The sequence below is a fragment of the Buceros rhinoceros genome, unplaced genomic scaffold (genome assembly GCF_000710305.1).
Source record: "Buceros rhinoceros silvestris isolate BGI_N320 unplaced genomic scaffold, ASM71030v1 scaffold17806, whole genome shotgun sequence".
Classification (NCBI taxonomy): Eukaryota; Metazoa; Chordata; class Aves; order Bucerotiformes; family Bucerotidae; genus Buceros; species Buceros rhinoceros.
In genome coordinates this window covers 114406-130405 of record NW_010418466.1, presented here as the reverse complement: position 1 = coordinate 130405, position 16000 = coordinate 114406, and the positions used below count along the sequence as shown (strand labels likewise).

The 16000-nt window shown below is 36.6% G+C and overlaps 1 protein-coding gene across 1 annotated transcript in view; it reads right to left on the bottom strand.

Moving 5' to 3' along the window:
• Positions 1-16000, bottom strand: part of DPYD (dihydropyrimidine dehydrogenase) — a 166389-nt gene that overhangs the window by 40042 nt on the left and 110347 nt on the right. Inside the window, exons 7-8 of the mRNA XM_010138569.1 lie at positions 12344-12425; positions 9025-9112 (exon numbers count right to left, since the gene is read on the bottom strand). Of these exons, the coding sequence (XP_010136871.1) occupies positions 9025-9112; positions 12344-12425 (170 nt within the window). The remainder of the gene's footprint in view (positions 1-9024; positions 9113-12343; positions 12426-16000) is intronic.

Sequence of the window (16000 nt, the reverse complement as noted above, 5' to 3'; positions counted from 1 at the left end):
TTACCTAACTTTTTAAAAGTTATGAAATCTCCCAGATAAAAATTTAGCCATTATTTTTCATCTACAAAAGATTTGTATGGGGCCATAATAGTAGCATCAGAACCCTGTTTCCAGCGAACAGAAAAGCAATCATGTCCAAATCACCTGTACATTGAAATAATCAGTTGTGGTATTTTCAGTTCCAACTATTAATCAATATATTAATATAAAACCAGAATAACTGTTTCTTTTCAAAAATACATTCTATTCTCATTTAAAAATTCTAAGGTATTAGAAAAAAGCTATAAATATTGTACTATTGAGAAATGATCTTTAATAATGGTTAATGATGTAATCTCAATTAACAACCAGGTACTGAAATTTCACTATCTACTAAACTGTTAGAACCCATTTACAAATACACACTCCACTCAAATAAAGAACCATCTATTATCATTAGTCACAAACCAACGATGAATTATTTCTAACAAAAGCAATCCTAAGAAATCTGCAGTGAGTTATACTATTTTCCATTACATCAGTGAAACAATAACAAACGAGAGCTTGACAATTCTTAGAAACCTAGTAATGCAATACCAGTTTCTGCTTGGAAAGTGACTCGTAATTCCAGCACAATGGCGGGATTAACATTGAAGACGAATTGGCTGAAACCTACTGATCTTTAAATTCTCGTCATTCATTTCTTTTCCTGCTATGAAACTAATCACCAAAGATCATCAGAGGGAATGCTGAATCATCATACTAACTGTTGAACATTTTCCCTTTCTCTGACGGTTCATGCTCAGCTTACTACATTTTTAGCACAAATGAATGAACAATAGCCAAAGGATCTCCTGTGAAAGAAAACATTGTAAAGAACGATGTTTGGAAAATATTTTTCCTTTGTTAGATAAACATGTAATTTGTATTAGCATTAGCTGAACAATGAGTACTTAGTATGCTTATTTCTGTCTTTTAACCTTGTAAACACTTTGTTTTATAAAGACAATTTACAACAAATTAAGCAATAATACACTGAAAGCAGGAACAGGACAAACGGTGAATCTTAATTACTGTATATACCCCACACCTTGTGACATCATTAAGAAAATGTCAGATTTTGACTATGATTTGATACTATAAAATGTGTGCAGAAGACTATCTGTATGACTGTGTATGCACAGGGAACGTCAGATTTGATCTCAAGCCTCTAAGACACACTGGTATGCTATGCAAACCCAGAGAAATATTTGCTTCCCTGATAACCTTTCGGTCCAAACAGCTGCCATGTGATAATAGATGTTATAATATTTATAAGCTCTATCCTAACTATAAACACAGTCTTAGTAATCCTTAACATATGTATTTAGACAGTGTCTTTTAATTTCATGGCAAAAGCAACCATATGACTGATATCTACAAAAAGTATAGATTAGAATATAAAGCATCATGACCACGACAGTTGGTTCAAAAGTTTGGATAATCTCTATTCACTTCAAAATTAAGACCCAGCAGCAAAAATATTTACATAGCTCAGTTCGAGATTACTTAATATAGTGAATGCGTAAAATTTCTTCTCAGGAATAAAAAGACGGCAGCATAATTAATACTTGTACATCCGAAGATAAAGTAACTGACTCGCAGAGTGAACTTGTGGAAACAACAGGTAAGCTAGCAAAGCTCTTGAGGTGTAAAGCACACTGACATGTGCAACATCAGAATATGAAAACGCAGTATCTCACATCACCATTCTGTTCAGTATTTTCTTATGTACCTCTCAAACATCGAAATGCTTAAAAATAAATACTTGAGTGAACTCCTGAAAAGTGCTAAATAATGTTAGATTAATCTGCTAAGCTGTTAAAGAATTTAGCCACTTCTAAAACAACATGAATCAAACTGATTTTGTCATTATATTTAGATGAGCATTTCTTCAGGGAAACTGTCCAGCATCTTGGAAAGAGTCAGGAGAGTGTTTTGTAAAACATGTGCAGTAGAGATTGTTATGCCAAGTATTTTTTTGGTAGGAAAGATAAGTAAATAAGGCCATGAAAATCTGTGTAATTTGCAAGTGAATAACTTAAGGATGCCCAAGGGCAGATTGTTAGTATTTTTTTGAAAGTGGCCTAAGACTATTAATAATAAATAAGCTGGTTTGTGCATCTGAGCCCTAAAAGCTTTCAACAGCCTACTGCTTCTGATGTGTATTAAGAATGTTCCACCAATATCCAGAGAAACAGCGAGGACTACAGAACTGGAAGATCAGCTTACTACAAATGCCAATAGTACGAAAAGACGCCTCAAGCACAAAAATTCTTGGATGTATGTACATTGTTGTTCTCCAGGAAAGATGCTGCACTGGGAATAAAAGCAAGTTCAAACACCTGCTATAAGCATGTAAGGAAAGGTTCTTTCACAGAGTTCTTTTTCTAATAGAACTATATTTCTTTAGGCTTTTAATAACAAAATGTTTTCACATTTAAGAGTAGCAGAACACGGGAAATGCATACTGAGGTCTAATGAGTTTTGTATTAAAACCAATTATGGTGTGATTTCTTTGTAATACTCTTCACATGAGAATGCATGAGAAAATTAAGAAATGTGCTGTTATAGAAGGATGTATTCATTCTTCAAGCTGTGAGTCATGAGCTAAGGCTCTCCAGGAGGCAGACTATAAAGAAGTCCTACACTTGACTGCACAAACTCGTGAAGACCTTATTCCTTGGGACTTAATTCATGCAGCTGCAGTTCAATGTGCAGTTTTGATCCTTTTCTGTACTAAATTCTTGATGACTTCATTCTCATTATATCCAATACCAAGGTCTCACAGCTCTTCGCAGCTAAATGGATTTGAATATTTTGCTTTGTCACAATAAAATGTAATTCCAAGCGTTTTTCCTGACTCTGCAGCCTGTATTGTCTCTTACTGCTTAAGATACTGATGACTGAAAGGTTACTGTTGTCACCATTTAAATTCCGGGTGAAAAGCACTGACTTTGCAAGATTCTGAGGCCTTATCTACAAGCATTAATAAAACCAGTCCAGAAACTAAGCTAGGCGCACATTTGAGTATCTAGCTGATCGGTTTTCAACAGCATTATTCTTTCCTGCACTACCTTCCAACACATCGGTTTTCTCCCATGCTTGTTGCATTTTATCAAGTCTTTAGGCTTCAGCTTCCTTGTAGCAAAAACTGTATCACTTAAGTGTCAAAATACTTACGAAACTATGAAATAATACAAAACACCACCAAAAAAAATTCTGAAGATAGAGCTCAAGAGTCTAAGAGCCTACAGCTTTGCAATGCTTGTACTACAGTTCCATCTTCAACCAAGATGCATTATATTTTACAGTACTTGCTACACTACCCTAAGCCAAGCCAGTCTTTGCAAAGAGGTCTTAAAGCACAGTTTTAGGAAACATCTGAAAGGCCAAGAAACAGAAAACAATTCTAAAAAACAACCAACCAACAGATAAATCCTGGATATGTTTTCAGGTGACTCTGCATCTAAACTTTTTCCTCTGGAGCTGATAAGTGAAACAGCAAGTGAAGAGAAAAAGAAAGCTCAGAAACACAAGGAAAACAAAACCAGAGAAGCAAACAAACAATAGTCTCTTCACAACGAGAACTATTTTGAATATGACATATTTCCTCCATAAATGCCTGTGCTGGCCATGGGCCTACGGGCCCCATATGCAGATTTCATGTCCTCCAAATTTAGTTTGTGAATCAGGAGTACGATGCACAATTTTTTCCTATAGCACAAGCAAAATGAACATCTGTTCACTTTTTGCCACATAGGTTTATATCTGTGTGGGTGGGTGTGAACAGAGCTCTTGATGTGTAATATTCTTCCCATCTGCACGCCAGGTGGCACTGCATAGTTAATCAGAAGATAATAACAGCCATGAGGAGATTACTTACTTTTGGGGGAAGACACAGTAAATCAATCTCACAGGGTTTTTTTAAAAACAAGGTACATCAATGCTTGGACTTTGAGTTTCTTTTTTTTTATCCCCCCCTGTGTAATTTCATTCCAATCAATGGAATCCTCTGATTATGTTATTGTTTGAATGCTATGTTAATTAACTATAAATGACTGCAATTATCACAAAGGTTCCCTCCACAAGGGATTTAATTTTTTTCTTTCTTACGTACCGTTTTAACCCTTGCAAGCAGGATATACTATTTAGGATACATCCAAGCAACAATCTGCTTAGATTTACTCTGTGTTCATCTAACCTACCATTCTGCAGCATTTAATAGAGCCTCTGAATACTCTACTACAATAAAACTGACTTGATAGCAATTCAACATCGCAAGATGGAGGAAGAAACAAGCAGGCTTCATTAGTAGCTCCATTTGCCCTATAACGAGAAGCTAACTTGCAAGTTAGTTAGTGTTGCAAGTTTAAGCCTATGGACACTAAAGCTGAAGTGTTTAAGCAATCACTGGGAATGGGAGCTTAATATTTTTTAAAATATTTTAACGAATAAAGCAGTCTCTGAGGATATATTCTTATCTGATCTTTTTATAAAGAGAATGTAAATATTATATAAAACACTTCTATTATGATAAAACGTTATAGAATAAGGATAGAGGTTTGCGTAGAAGTCTGCAGAAAATATGTTTATGCTGATAGCCTTTCTATATAATTGTCTGAGCGTCGCATGAAACATCCTTAAATACTTTCAATATTTAGGTCCCTCATTTTCAATCAATTAAATAGTTGTATGAAAAATTCTTCTGTATATTCTCTTTTAAAAAGAATATACAATGCTTTGCAGAGTCTCAAAAGACAGAACCACAGAATCCTGTTTTCCAAAGAATACAGCTGGACTTCAAGGAGCATGAGTAATAAAAGCCTAGTGTTTTCGCACTTGCTCTGATAACCAAGTGAGACACATACAGAGAGACATTTTTTAAAAAAAAAAATAAGTATTCTTCCCTGAATATCAACCAAGAGACACGGTAACACAAAGCGTTCAGGCTACTCAGATAAGATACCCTTTGCTACCTTACTTTGCTGTCTCTGTCTCCTCTAGCCCCTCATCTCATCATCGATTTCTCCTTTTGCTCTCAGCATGCTGATTCTCTACTGCTCTGAGTCTCCATGGTGTTTACTTACAGAAGGCAGCAACTGATGCAAGACTTTTTTTGGTTTTAATAGCAAAATTTTCAAACTGATTTGTCAGTTCACAGGTATTTCTGATCAAAAACCAGAGGTGAGTCTAAGTGGAGTACGTTGAGTATAATCTGTCAAGTCTGGAAAGGATTTTCTTTTTTTTCTATGCATAGTTTTAGAGGTTAGGTTTAAAACTTAGAAAGTTCAGTTGGGGGATTTAATTCCTAATCATTAATATTTGTGAATAATGAAATAAAACCAAAATACTTGTAACTTGAAGATAAACGGGATTTTTAAATGAAAATTTTAAGGACTAATTCTACATTTCTAATTCTTAATCAGCATTCTTAATTGCCCATTGAAATAAGATTGAATAATTCTTATTAATCTTATAGAAACTGCACCAAACTAAGTGTCAACGAAAAAAGAACTAAATATATTTATATATTTAACAGGTTGTTCCTCCCTTTATTAGGCTGCTACCTTTTACTCCTGTGAAAACATTCTCACATGTGCTATTGTCTATCATTATTTTTGATGTAAGAAACAGATTCATGGACTACCCTTTAATACTTATGTTAGCTGTAATCTGAAATCAGGTCCAAAGAAAAACAGAATAGTCTGTTTCTTGGATCCTTGTATGCAAAACACAAGATAATTCTGTGGCCAGATAGTGCAAAATATACACCTTTGTAGTGAGGAAACTGAGACGACACGAGAGTAAGTGATGGACAGGGAAGAGGCAATTCACATATTGATTCTTTAGAAATAAGCAGAAGTACAGCGTTAAGGAACTAGTTGGCTGAAACACAGTTCAGATACAGCAAAAAGCAGGACATTGAAGGAAAAAATTACAAAAAGCAAAACAGGCAAGAGGCCACTCTGTGCCTAAGATTCACCTACCATTTGCTCTGAGGTTCTGCTGTCAGAGGGCAGTGTTGGCCTCCAGTATGCCACTGCCCAGATTGATCTCTTTCCTTACCGCTTACCCAGAGAACTATGAAAGCTTCTCCTCAGATCTAGTCTTTACCAGTTCGACATATGTCTTTGCAACCCCAAATTCCACATCTGTCTCTACAACATTACGTACACAGCCACAGCATAATTGGGAAAGATAAGATCGTGGAAAATAAAATAGTACAGAGGTAAGGTGTGACTCAAATTGAGATCCCAGAAGTTGCCAAAAGTTGGTAACAAATACTGGCCATCTGTTCACTTTCAGGTCTAGTACAAGTACAAGCTAGTACTAGTGCAAGCTTCTGAGCTTTAAACAGTGACTTAAATGAACCAGACCTACTGGCTAGAAGGAATCTTTCACCTTAAGATAAACCATCAGTCTCAATGCCTCAGTAAGCAAAGACTTGAAGCTAAGCATCTTTTTTTATTATCATTTATTTTAGAGTAAGGCTCTTAATCTGTATCCATTTGTGAATCTCTTAGGAATTCTTTATCCTTCAGGGCTAAAACAGAGCAAATAAGCTGACTACAGCACACTCTTAATATCTTTCCAAACAGCTCTCACAAAAAGCCTTTGTCATTCATTTTTCTTCAATATGGTCACTTGCTAGAAGTGATCCAACCTCAGTCTCCTGTGCTTCACTTTCCACAGACCCAGCTGAGGAATGTATTTTCCCTACCTAACACAACATACCCACAGTGCAATAGATGTTTCATGATGTATAACTGTGTGGAAAACAGCTTTCAAAGTTCTCTTTGCATCTCTGCCTGCCCTCGTGTAGCTGGCTACTTGCAAGTGCTTTTCCATTTCATGAATCACACATGGACTCTTGTACAATCTTGACTGATAAATTCTTGAGTGCCATCTCATTTGCAAGACTAAAGGTGTGCTCTTCAAAAATCACATTGCTATGAAATAATCTCACAAGTGTACTCCCTCAAACCATCAGGGACCTCATCATCTTTTACACACCCATTCACTTTTGCTTTCTTCCACTAACAGGGAAAATTGAAAACTAGCACATTTACTTTTCCCATCTAGGTGCAGATTAATTTAGAAGCCAATTACAAGAAACTTACCCCCAAAAATCTTCTATTTTATGTAAGTAGTGTTCTCAAATTATTTTACTCCCATGATTCAGGGTAATGTTCAAATGTGACAATTCACTCAATGTTTGTTCAGTAGGCAAAGAACACAAAGAGAAATACAGTACAGACCCATTATGGGAAAACTGCTGCTGTTGAGAGTTTATAAATGCTCTATTGCATTAATACAGCTAACCCTATAAATCTGGAACGCCTTAGTTTGTCCTCCATCTTTCACGAGCCGTATGCAAGGCCACATTACTGTCTGATGTCTTACACAGTCCTCTAAAAGACAGATGACAGGCAGACGGGGGGAACAGAGAGGGACCAACTTCATCATGAATGCAAGGTAGCTTCCAATTACAAAACTTTGTAGGAACACATAATCCTTCATTAGCATTTATACCCTCTGTTTCCTTATACAATCTGTGAACACACGGTTTACAGGATAATTATGCTTCAGATACCTTCTCTTGTTTATTAAAATTCTGGCTGTATCCTTTTACCTAGCATCTGTATGGTACAATTCTGTCTTCATATATTTCTAACCGAAGTATTGTATATTTGGCTAACTTTATTAAGATCAGAAAATAAACCCACATACATAGAGCAAACATTCCAATCCTACATGCAGTGTTCACTCGTCATTTTTGCTAACCTTTAACTGAACTGTTACTTCAAATTTCTAAGTCAGAAACGCATAATGACTGATTTTTTTTTCCTAAATGACTGATAATTTTTTCCTAAATTCTGGACTCTGATAAAACAAAGGTTTATTATTAATTAATCCCTCATTGGAGAGATTTCACAAAGCAGTTTGAAAGGCATAGATGAAAACAATAAAGAAGATAAGTTGGACCATTGCCTTGTATACAATTACATCAAAATATGACACATCAGAATTCCTACATGTGGAAGGTCTCTAACAATGTGAGGGTTCAGGATTATATAAATCACGGTGCTCTGTATTGTAATCACATGACAGAATAGACCTGCAAAGCTTATTATACTGCATAACCAGATGGTAAACAACAGTTGTCGCTGTACTAAGAATTACATCTCTGTAATCAATAATAGGAAGGAGGAACAGTTGGACAACTTGTTTCCTATTATGTTCACTTAGGCAACGTCTAGATCAATAAAGAGAATTAAGCCTCATACCAACTGCAGACGATGCCTGCTCAACATGCCTATCATATGGTAGCGATGGGTCCAGCTGTACTTCAAAATACTTGTAAATGGATAACAATTCTAATCTAACATTAAAAAGAAGCAACGATTCAAATAGCAGGCAGGTGCAGGACTTCTTTAGCATATGAAAGAAGACAGACCTATGATGCCAGTTTTAGTATAAGTCAAAGTCAGCTTATTTTGCTAACCCATCCCATAATTACATTTCACTACAGCCTATCTGAAAGATGTTACATGTTTTATACAGGGAAAAGAAAAAAAGCAACCAAGCATGGTATCACTGGCTTGCATACAGACTCGATAATTACGTGGGTAGAGAAAGCTGTTCACAAAAATTGAAAACGGAACTGGAGTTACTGCTCTAGGCCAATACGGCAAATCATTACAAGGAAGTTTTTATTTCATCCATTTTTTAAGTACTTAAACAATAAATCAAATTATTCAGCTACATTTTCATCTTAAAAATCTGTCATATAAATGTGAAAATTTTAACAAATAACTGTCTTAAGACAGCTAGAATTAGCTTCCTGCTTTTTAAAATTTCCTTATATTCCATACTTACATAATGTATCAAATTGAAGCTGTCTCACATCCATGCTATTAACAGAGATACAAGTCCCAGTTTATTCTTAGACAGTCGTTCAATTTCAAGATAACGACCCTCAGGAGAGTAAGCTCTTCTTACCTATCCCAATAAAGACCACTTCATAGCCATCTTCTTTCAAGGTATGGAGTGTCATTCCATCCACTGCAAGGCCTTTACTAAAAATTATCTGAAAAAATTAAGATTACTTGTTTTTAATGTGAAAATAATTTCTATCAGTCCTGCATATATACATCTCAAAGGATCTTCTAGTGAACAAACAGAGCAAATTTTTTTTTCCCCCCCAAGCCAGGCTTAAAAGGACAAACTGGCTCCAATTTGAGCAAGTGGCTCAAACTAGATACGGGTAAAAGGCACCTTCAAATCATCCTTGGATGGGAGTTACCACAGACTACTTTGGTTTCTGCATAAGCTAAGAGAGAGAAACCAAGCTAAACGAACAAACACCACCTGTCTATGGAACACAATACTGAAGTAAAGCTGAAAATAGCAGCTTTCTACTACGAGTAAATCGCTGTATTCAGTGCTGACTACAAAGGGCTGTATTCTCACGTGAAAGTTAGACTCTAAGAAATACGATGTGGAAGCAAGAACCTGCTTTAGGGAATAAGCAATAAACATATTGCCCAGCACACCAACCAAACCCCAAGCAATTTAGGTTATTGCAGAAACATTAGTGAGAGTATAAGCTCCTTACAGAGAAATAAAGAAAAGCCATGACACTACCCCGTGTTAACAGGGGTTCTGAACACAAAACCAGACGGTTTTCACGTACAGAACTGAGCCATTGGTAGGCTTCCAACTGCAACGACAGTCCCAAAGGAAGGATGGTAGTGGTTTGTGCTGCACTCTCAAAGCTCACAGCCTGAATTTTGCACTGAGACCACTAGCTACGAGACGTTTACGCCAAAAATGTGAAACCACTGGTGGCTTTGAGGATTTGGAAAACCTCCCTGCGAAAGACTGGGCCAGAGACGGCAGTAAGTCTGAAGTAAGTTCTGTGCAAATTACAGCGCGCCCTACTTGTATTGAAGCAGGCTGTTATGTGTGGTAAACTAACAAAGGTTTTCAAAATCACAAATGAGATCAGTTTTTATTTAAATTTGCAATTGTTAATACTAACTTAGACAAGCAACAACGCCTGGAGAGAAGTGATTGGTGTTCCTTTACTGACAGTAATAAAAACGCACCTATTAGCTACACTTGTTTCAGTTCAACTACTATTCACTTTCAGAAGGAAAAACTGAAAAATTTTTCTAGAGTAACATTCCACCAGCAATCCAGCTTTGAGCAGCCACTATATGAGCTGAGCAACTACAGTCGTCCTACAAGTGAGATGGGAAAGTATTTGGTGTGTGTTCAGCCAACCAGCGGTAGCAGTGTCCTGTGCAGAGGTCGTGCCAACTGAAGATACACGCACCTTTTGCTCATCTCTCCTAACCCCAAGGCTTCCGAGTGCATAAAGTGTGTGCGATTCCTCTTCTGATAGTCTGTACTTCTTGAGATGGGTACGTGGGTTTTTATCTCCACACTCTAGACCCTCTGAACCTGAATGTTTTCCCCCAGGTTTGTTACATCACTTGTATATTCATTTTAAAAAATGCCATGTTCTATTGTGTGAGCACTACACTTCATGATTTTAACAGTTTAGTCTTCGTGTCATTATGTATCTTGTTTGTTATTGAATCTGCCTATATTCCATAACACACTTTGTCTATTGGTGGAAAAAAAAAAGCAGATGTACAATATGTACAAACACAATGTACAATACTTAAAACACCGACTTTTTTTGTCTTTGGAGATTTAGCATAAATTTTACTGGAGGTACAGAAGCCATGCACAGTTGTAAGCCTTTCAAGAATACACACTACATCCTCACTGGCAACAAAATACATTCCATAAATTGTCGTTACAGTTTTTTTATCCTATTGTGAACATATGTTATGAAAACTTAATGAAGGAATTTAAATGGCAATACTAGTTTTATGTGGGGATTCATAATACTCCTAGGGCCTAGCTCGGTAATCCTTATTCAGCTGAGTAATTCTTACTAATTTCAATAGAATTACTTGAATAAACAGCACTACAGAGCATTTACACAATACAGCACCTTCCATCACAGATTTGAAATGCTTTAAGTAAACACCAGAAAAATTTCCAGCTTACAGAGCCAGAAAGCCAAGGTACTTTGTTAACCAGTTTGCCAAAGGGTCAATCGCAAACCACTGCCAGAGCTTGGAAGCAAATTTACATTGAGATTCATTGCTGCGCTTCAAAACTGCAGAGGACTTGCAGGTCAAGATGAAATGGTGGCTCTATCGGTCCATTCTGGAGACTTTGTCATAACAGGGAGCCCCGGGGAACTGAGGGTTCCCAGGAGCCTATGCCCAGTAATTTCATCTAAAATTGTCTGAGTGCTCTGGTTTTAGCCCCATCCCTAACTCAGTCTCCATTCTGTCAGTCCTGCCAAGGGTTGCAAAGGGATCTTTAGAGTAGAAAAATAGACCTGCAACGTTTAAAGCCTTATCTTACATCTTACCAGCATGTTTCAAAACCTGGGCAGGATGAGGTTCTCGCCCACGTCTTTTGACAAAACTCTCTGCTTTTACAACATGAACGAACACCAAACATTCCAAGAAGAATTTCTTGCTTCGCTGAATGTTTCAGTATCGTGTTAATACATTATTCCTCCTGGTACTCTTTAAAATTTGACCCAGTGACGCGTTCTACACTTGTAACTTCTATTAAAAAGTGCAGTGGTTGTAACTACTATCTAAATCTTCAGCTCAATCCCTAAATTAACAATAAAGCAATGTTCTCATTATCTATAAACAACACACATTTGTTTAACAGAATAATGCTTAACTGCTACTTTCCAAGAAGTTGAATGACTGTTATTATTTATAATAGATGATCATGTTAAGACTTTGTTTAATTTGATGCTTTTTGTTATAAAATTATCTGGAATACAAGACTGTATGATAAACCATTAAGGAAAAAAAACTCAGGGAGAGGGAACAAAAGGAGAAGCATCAAATATGAATGTTTTAAGTAGTGCCAAACTTGCATGAAAAAAAAATTGATTAAAAAAAAAAAAATCACACCATTCCAATAGCTACACTGAACCCCTAAAGCAATTTAGGAATTTGTTTCTTACACACAATTAATCACATGCAGGCAACGCCAGATGAGAACTATTGATTGCCCTTTTCCAAACTAGTGGCATTCAGACAGGAGACAGACAAATGCTCTGAGCAAAAGGAAGCATCTTCCTGCTTCTGTCTAGTGTAGCTTTTAATCGTTCTTTACTAATGTGCATGACATTTTGCTGTTAATCTTTGGCAGAGTTCTTGTTCTTTTTTCTTTTAGCTATATGTAGGCAGCATATATTTTTCATTACCTTCACTCCAAGATCCTTCATAAGCTCAGCTTCAAAATTCACTACATCATATGGCAAACGGAACTGGGGGATTTCAGATGCACTAAAATAAATAAAAATGCAGCTATTAGGAAAAAAGGATTTTTAATTTGTTTAAAATTCGATACTTGTAACACACCTTAGTTAATTTCCCTGTGAATGGAAATGTGCTGAAGCTTGACTGCTGAGTTTTTCGAAACGGCAAAACAGTATTATTCAACCAACGCTAGAAACATAGGCCAGGAAGGCAGTACCTTGAGGACAATCCTGCTCACATTTGTAGGGAACCATTTAACGTATGCTAAGCCTGGGTCCAAAAGAGCTTCGGCTCCATTCCTTTACTTCACCAGAATATGTAACTTAAACAAACTTCAGATGTCCATTTAAGAAAAGATTTCATGGCTTCTCAAACCAAAGTGATCTTTTAGCAACCATCCAATGAGAAAGAATCAAATTTTCCTTACATTTTTCTAAAAGGAGTTGCATGTGCTATTTTGAGCAATGGTATTTAAAACTGTACCCTCTTCCATTTCTATTTCTCAATTTTTTTTATGATCTTTCAGATGAACAAAGTCAGTAATTTTCTTATCAGCTCTTGGTCTCAAGTGTGCATTTTGACTTAATTTTTTATTAGCTGGCATTTTTTCTCCTGGGGAAGATTAGGGAAGACATCTTCAAGATCCCAGAATCACAGATCTCCTGTATGGGAAAACAGCAGTGCCAGCATAGAACTCAGTTTTTATCTACTGGTACAGATCTTTATCTCCAGTGAAATTACATCTACTTATGCCAGTTCAAAACCTCCGTCATAAAACACATTAAGAGTAAACACAATGAAGTTCTATTTTAGATACATTTCTTCAATAAAGAGAAAAAAACCCTGAATATGCAGAAAAGTGAAAGTCTCTCCCCATACATGTCTAAGCTTCAAACAGTCTAATCCATTTTCAGATTAATGGATCTATAATTTCCATAACAAAGCACTGGCACAAGAGATTCACTGTTGCTTTATTTTACATATTGTTAGTGACCACACCATCTTTAACACCTACCTTTGACAGGCCAGAAGGAATTTTTTAATTTATTTCAAGTTGCATCAACTTTCACTGTACTGATAAGAAACTGCTGTTTGTCTTTATAATTTCTAATTCTGCCTTTTTTCACCCCCTGCCCCTCAATCAGCGTGCAGTAGGGCAGATACAAAGAACATGTCGTGACAATACAACTTTCATCGGTCGTGTTAAGTAGTAAGTTGTCTGAGGCAGATACTAATGCATCAATATAATTCTGCAACAGAGATTCAATAAAGAAATCTAATAAAAAAGGAAAGTTCTGTTTTCCAAGCCACCTATGTATTTGTTGAATGACTGTCATTACCTTGACATCCTCCCAGAACAGCACTGCCTGTGTTATGTCACTGCTAGACTTTATAAGCAATTTTTCCTCTTATTAAACACGTAGTTAGTTTTGTGCTGTGGAGTATGGCCATATACATGTGCATATATGTTTGTATGCAAATACACAGAGTTCTGTGGAGCCTCATGCGTGCACATCTACCATGAATATGAACACTTTATGAAAGTCAGCTGGTATATCAAGAACTCTGACAGAATTCCTTTCAGCAGAAGACAACCTCTGACTCAGCAATGGAGAGACAGAGGGGGAGAAGGAAATAGGGCAGAGATGCAGGAGGGATGTGGTAAATGGGAACAGCGTCCCATAAATTCACCTCTTTCTCAGATCTAATCCAAGTTAGAGGTGCTTGGTGCTTCTCAGTGATCCCAAATTACTTTTGCTCAAGGGATACTCCTTTGGCCTAGTGAGAGAAATATTTTGGTACGTTGTAAACCAGTGGCATAGCTAGGAGCATAAGCAGTGATGCTTGTTCACAGTGTTTAAGCAAGAGAGTGATCGGCTCATGACTACTATAAAGCATAAATTTTACACAACGGGTGAAATGTAGGAAAACCTGCCTGTGAATGTAAAAGATTCAGACATGCTCAGACAACCACAGTCCTATACCATGCTTAAACATCACACCACAGGAACTACAATCACTAGACACCTTCCTATTGTTGCAATATCATTAGCTATAAGATCTACGTGAAGGAACACTCTAGTTAAAAACACTTAAAAGAATCCAGAGCAAACAAAAGAAGCACACAAGCACTGCCCTTCCAAAAAGCTGATTCCAAATACAGAATTAATTTGGTCTTGTTAGCCATTTGCAATAGTTTATGAAGCCTTGAAAACACACACATCAATCACCTAAACTTGTTAAAAGATGTACTGCAAAAAATTACAAATGCAATAACGGATGATTGCGGTAACAGGCCAGCCTCCCTTCTGCTCCGAGATTAAAACAAGGACAAAAGGAATTGATGCCCTTAAAACAGATGTGAAAATTTCTACAATGAATGGAAGTAAAATTTGACCTTGATTGCTATGTGTTCTTTAAGACTCAAAAGAAAAAAAATACATTTTAAATTCTCTGCTTGACCATTAAGGATACTAACAGAACAGGCAAAACTTCATGTAAGGCTCTTTGCAGTAGAACAAACAACAGACTACGCTTTATTTTAAATTCAACTTAAAATACAGAGAACATATGCAACTTAAGGTCACATTGCTTCAAATCCGCAAGCACACACTAAGCAACTGCAGAAGAGTACTGTATTATACTGCTGAGTCCAACCTGAGTCTCATCTGTCACCAAGTAAAGCTTCATTGCTAGAAACATTATTTCTTACTGCTTTACAGCAAGAAGCCTGATTTTAAATCTGGTATTTATGAAAATGTGTTACTCAGCAGCTGAATAGGTATTTCGTATACCAAATTTCCAGTCCTCTATGGCAACCAGTTAAGTAAAACAGTTCCAGAGCTAAACACTTGTGTATTAACACCTTGATAATTAGGTAGAATACTTCTGAACCCTACTGGAAAAAATACAAATAAATCAGTTCAACTCCTCCAGCATTGATCCCAGAGCACTGAATAAGCATTTGACATTATGGATCAAATTCGTTAACAGTGTCAACTCGATTGATTTCAGTGGTGCTGCAACGAGAAATGTGAGTACATCACCCTTCTTTGTTTCTTTAAACGTTTTATTTTGTACACACTTAGTGTGAGTACATCTTCAACATGTAAAATCTAATTTTGATTTTGAATGGGCTGGCACCCACAAGTCAGTTCTGAAATATTTTCTCTTATACTTGGGGATTCCAACAAACTTACAAGGTGTGATCTTAGTCATTGTTACAGTGGTAAAAATCCATCTTCTAGTGTAAAGAACACTACGCACATATCAGCCAAGTGTTTGCCACATAGGAAAACCGCAAAGCCACCATCCTCTGTGTACCTGCAATCTACTGAAGATTGAGAATTGTAGGGGGTTTATTTCATTGTTATGCTACGGTTTACTGAAGCTGCAAGTCCAGGCTTACGTGACGGATGTATCACTGTCACCTTTATTTGCATAAGGTAGGTTATGAAAGTATTCTAGATTTAAAATTCTCCATGAAATTAGTACCTTTCTAAAGCATTTTAAACATTGCTAATTCCTCCACTACGCAGGGCCACAAGTCCTTCAATGTTTAAAAGTTCTAGGTAAGGGAAAATGGTTCCTGATGTAATTTA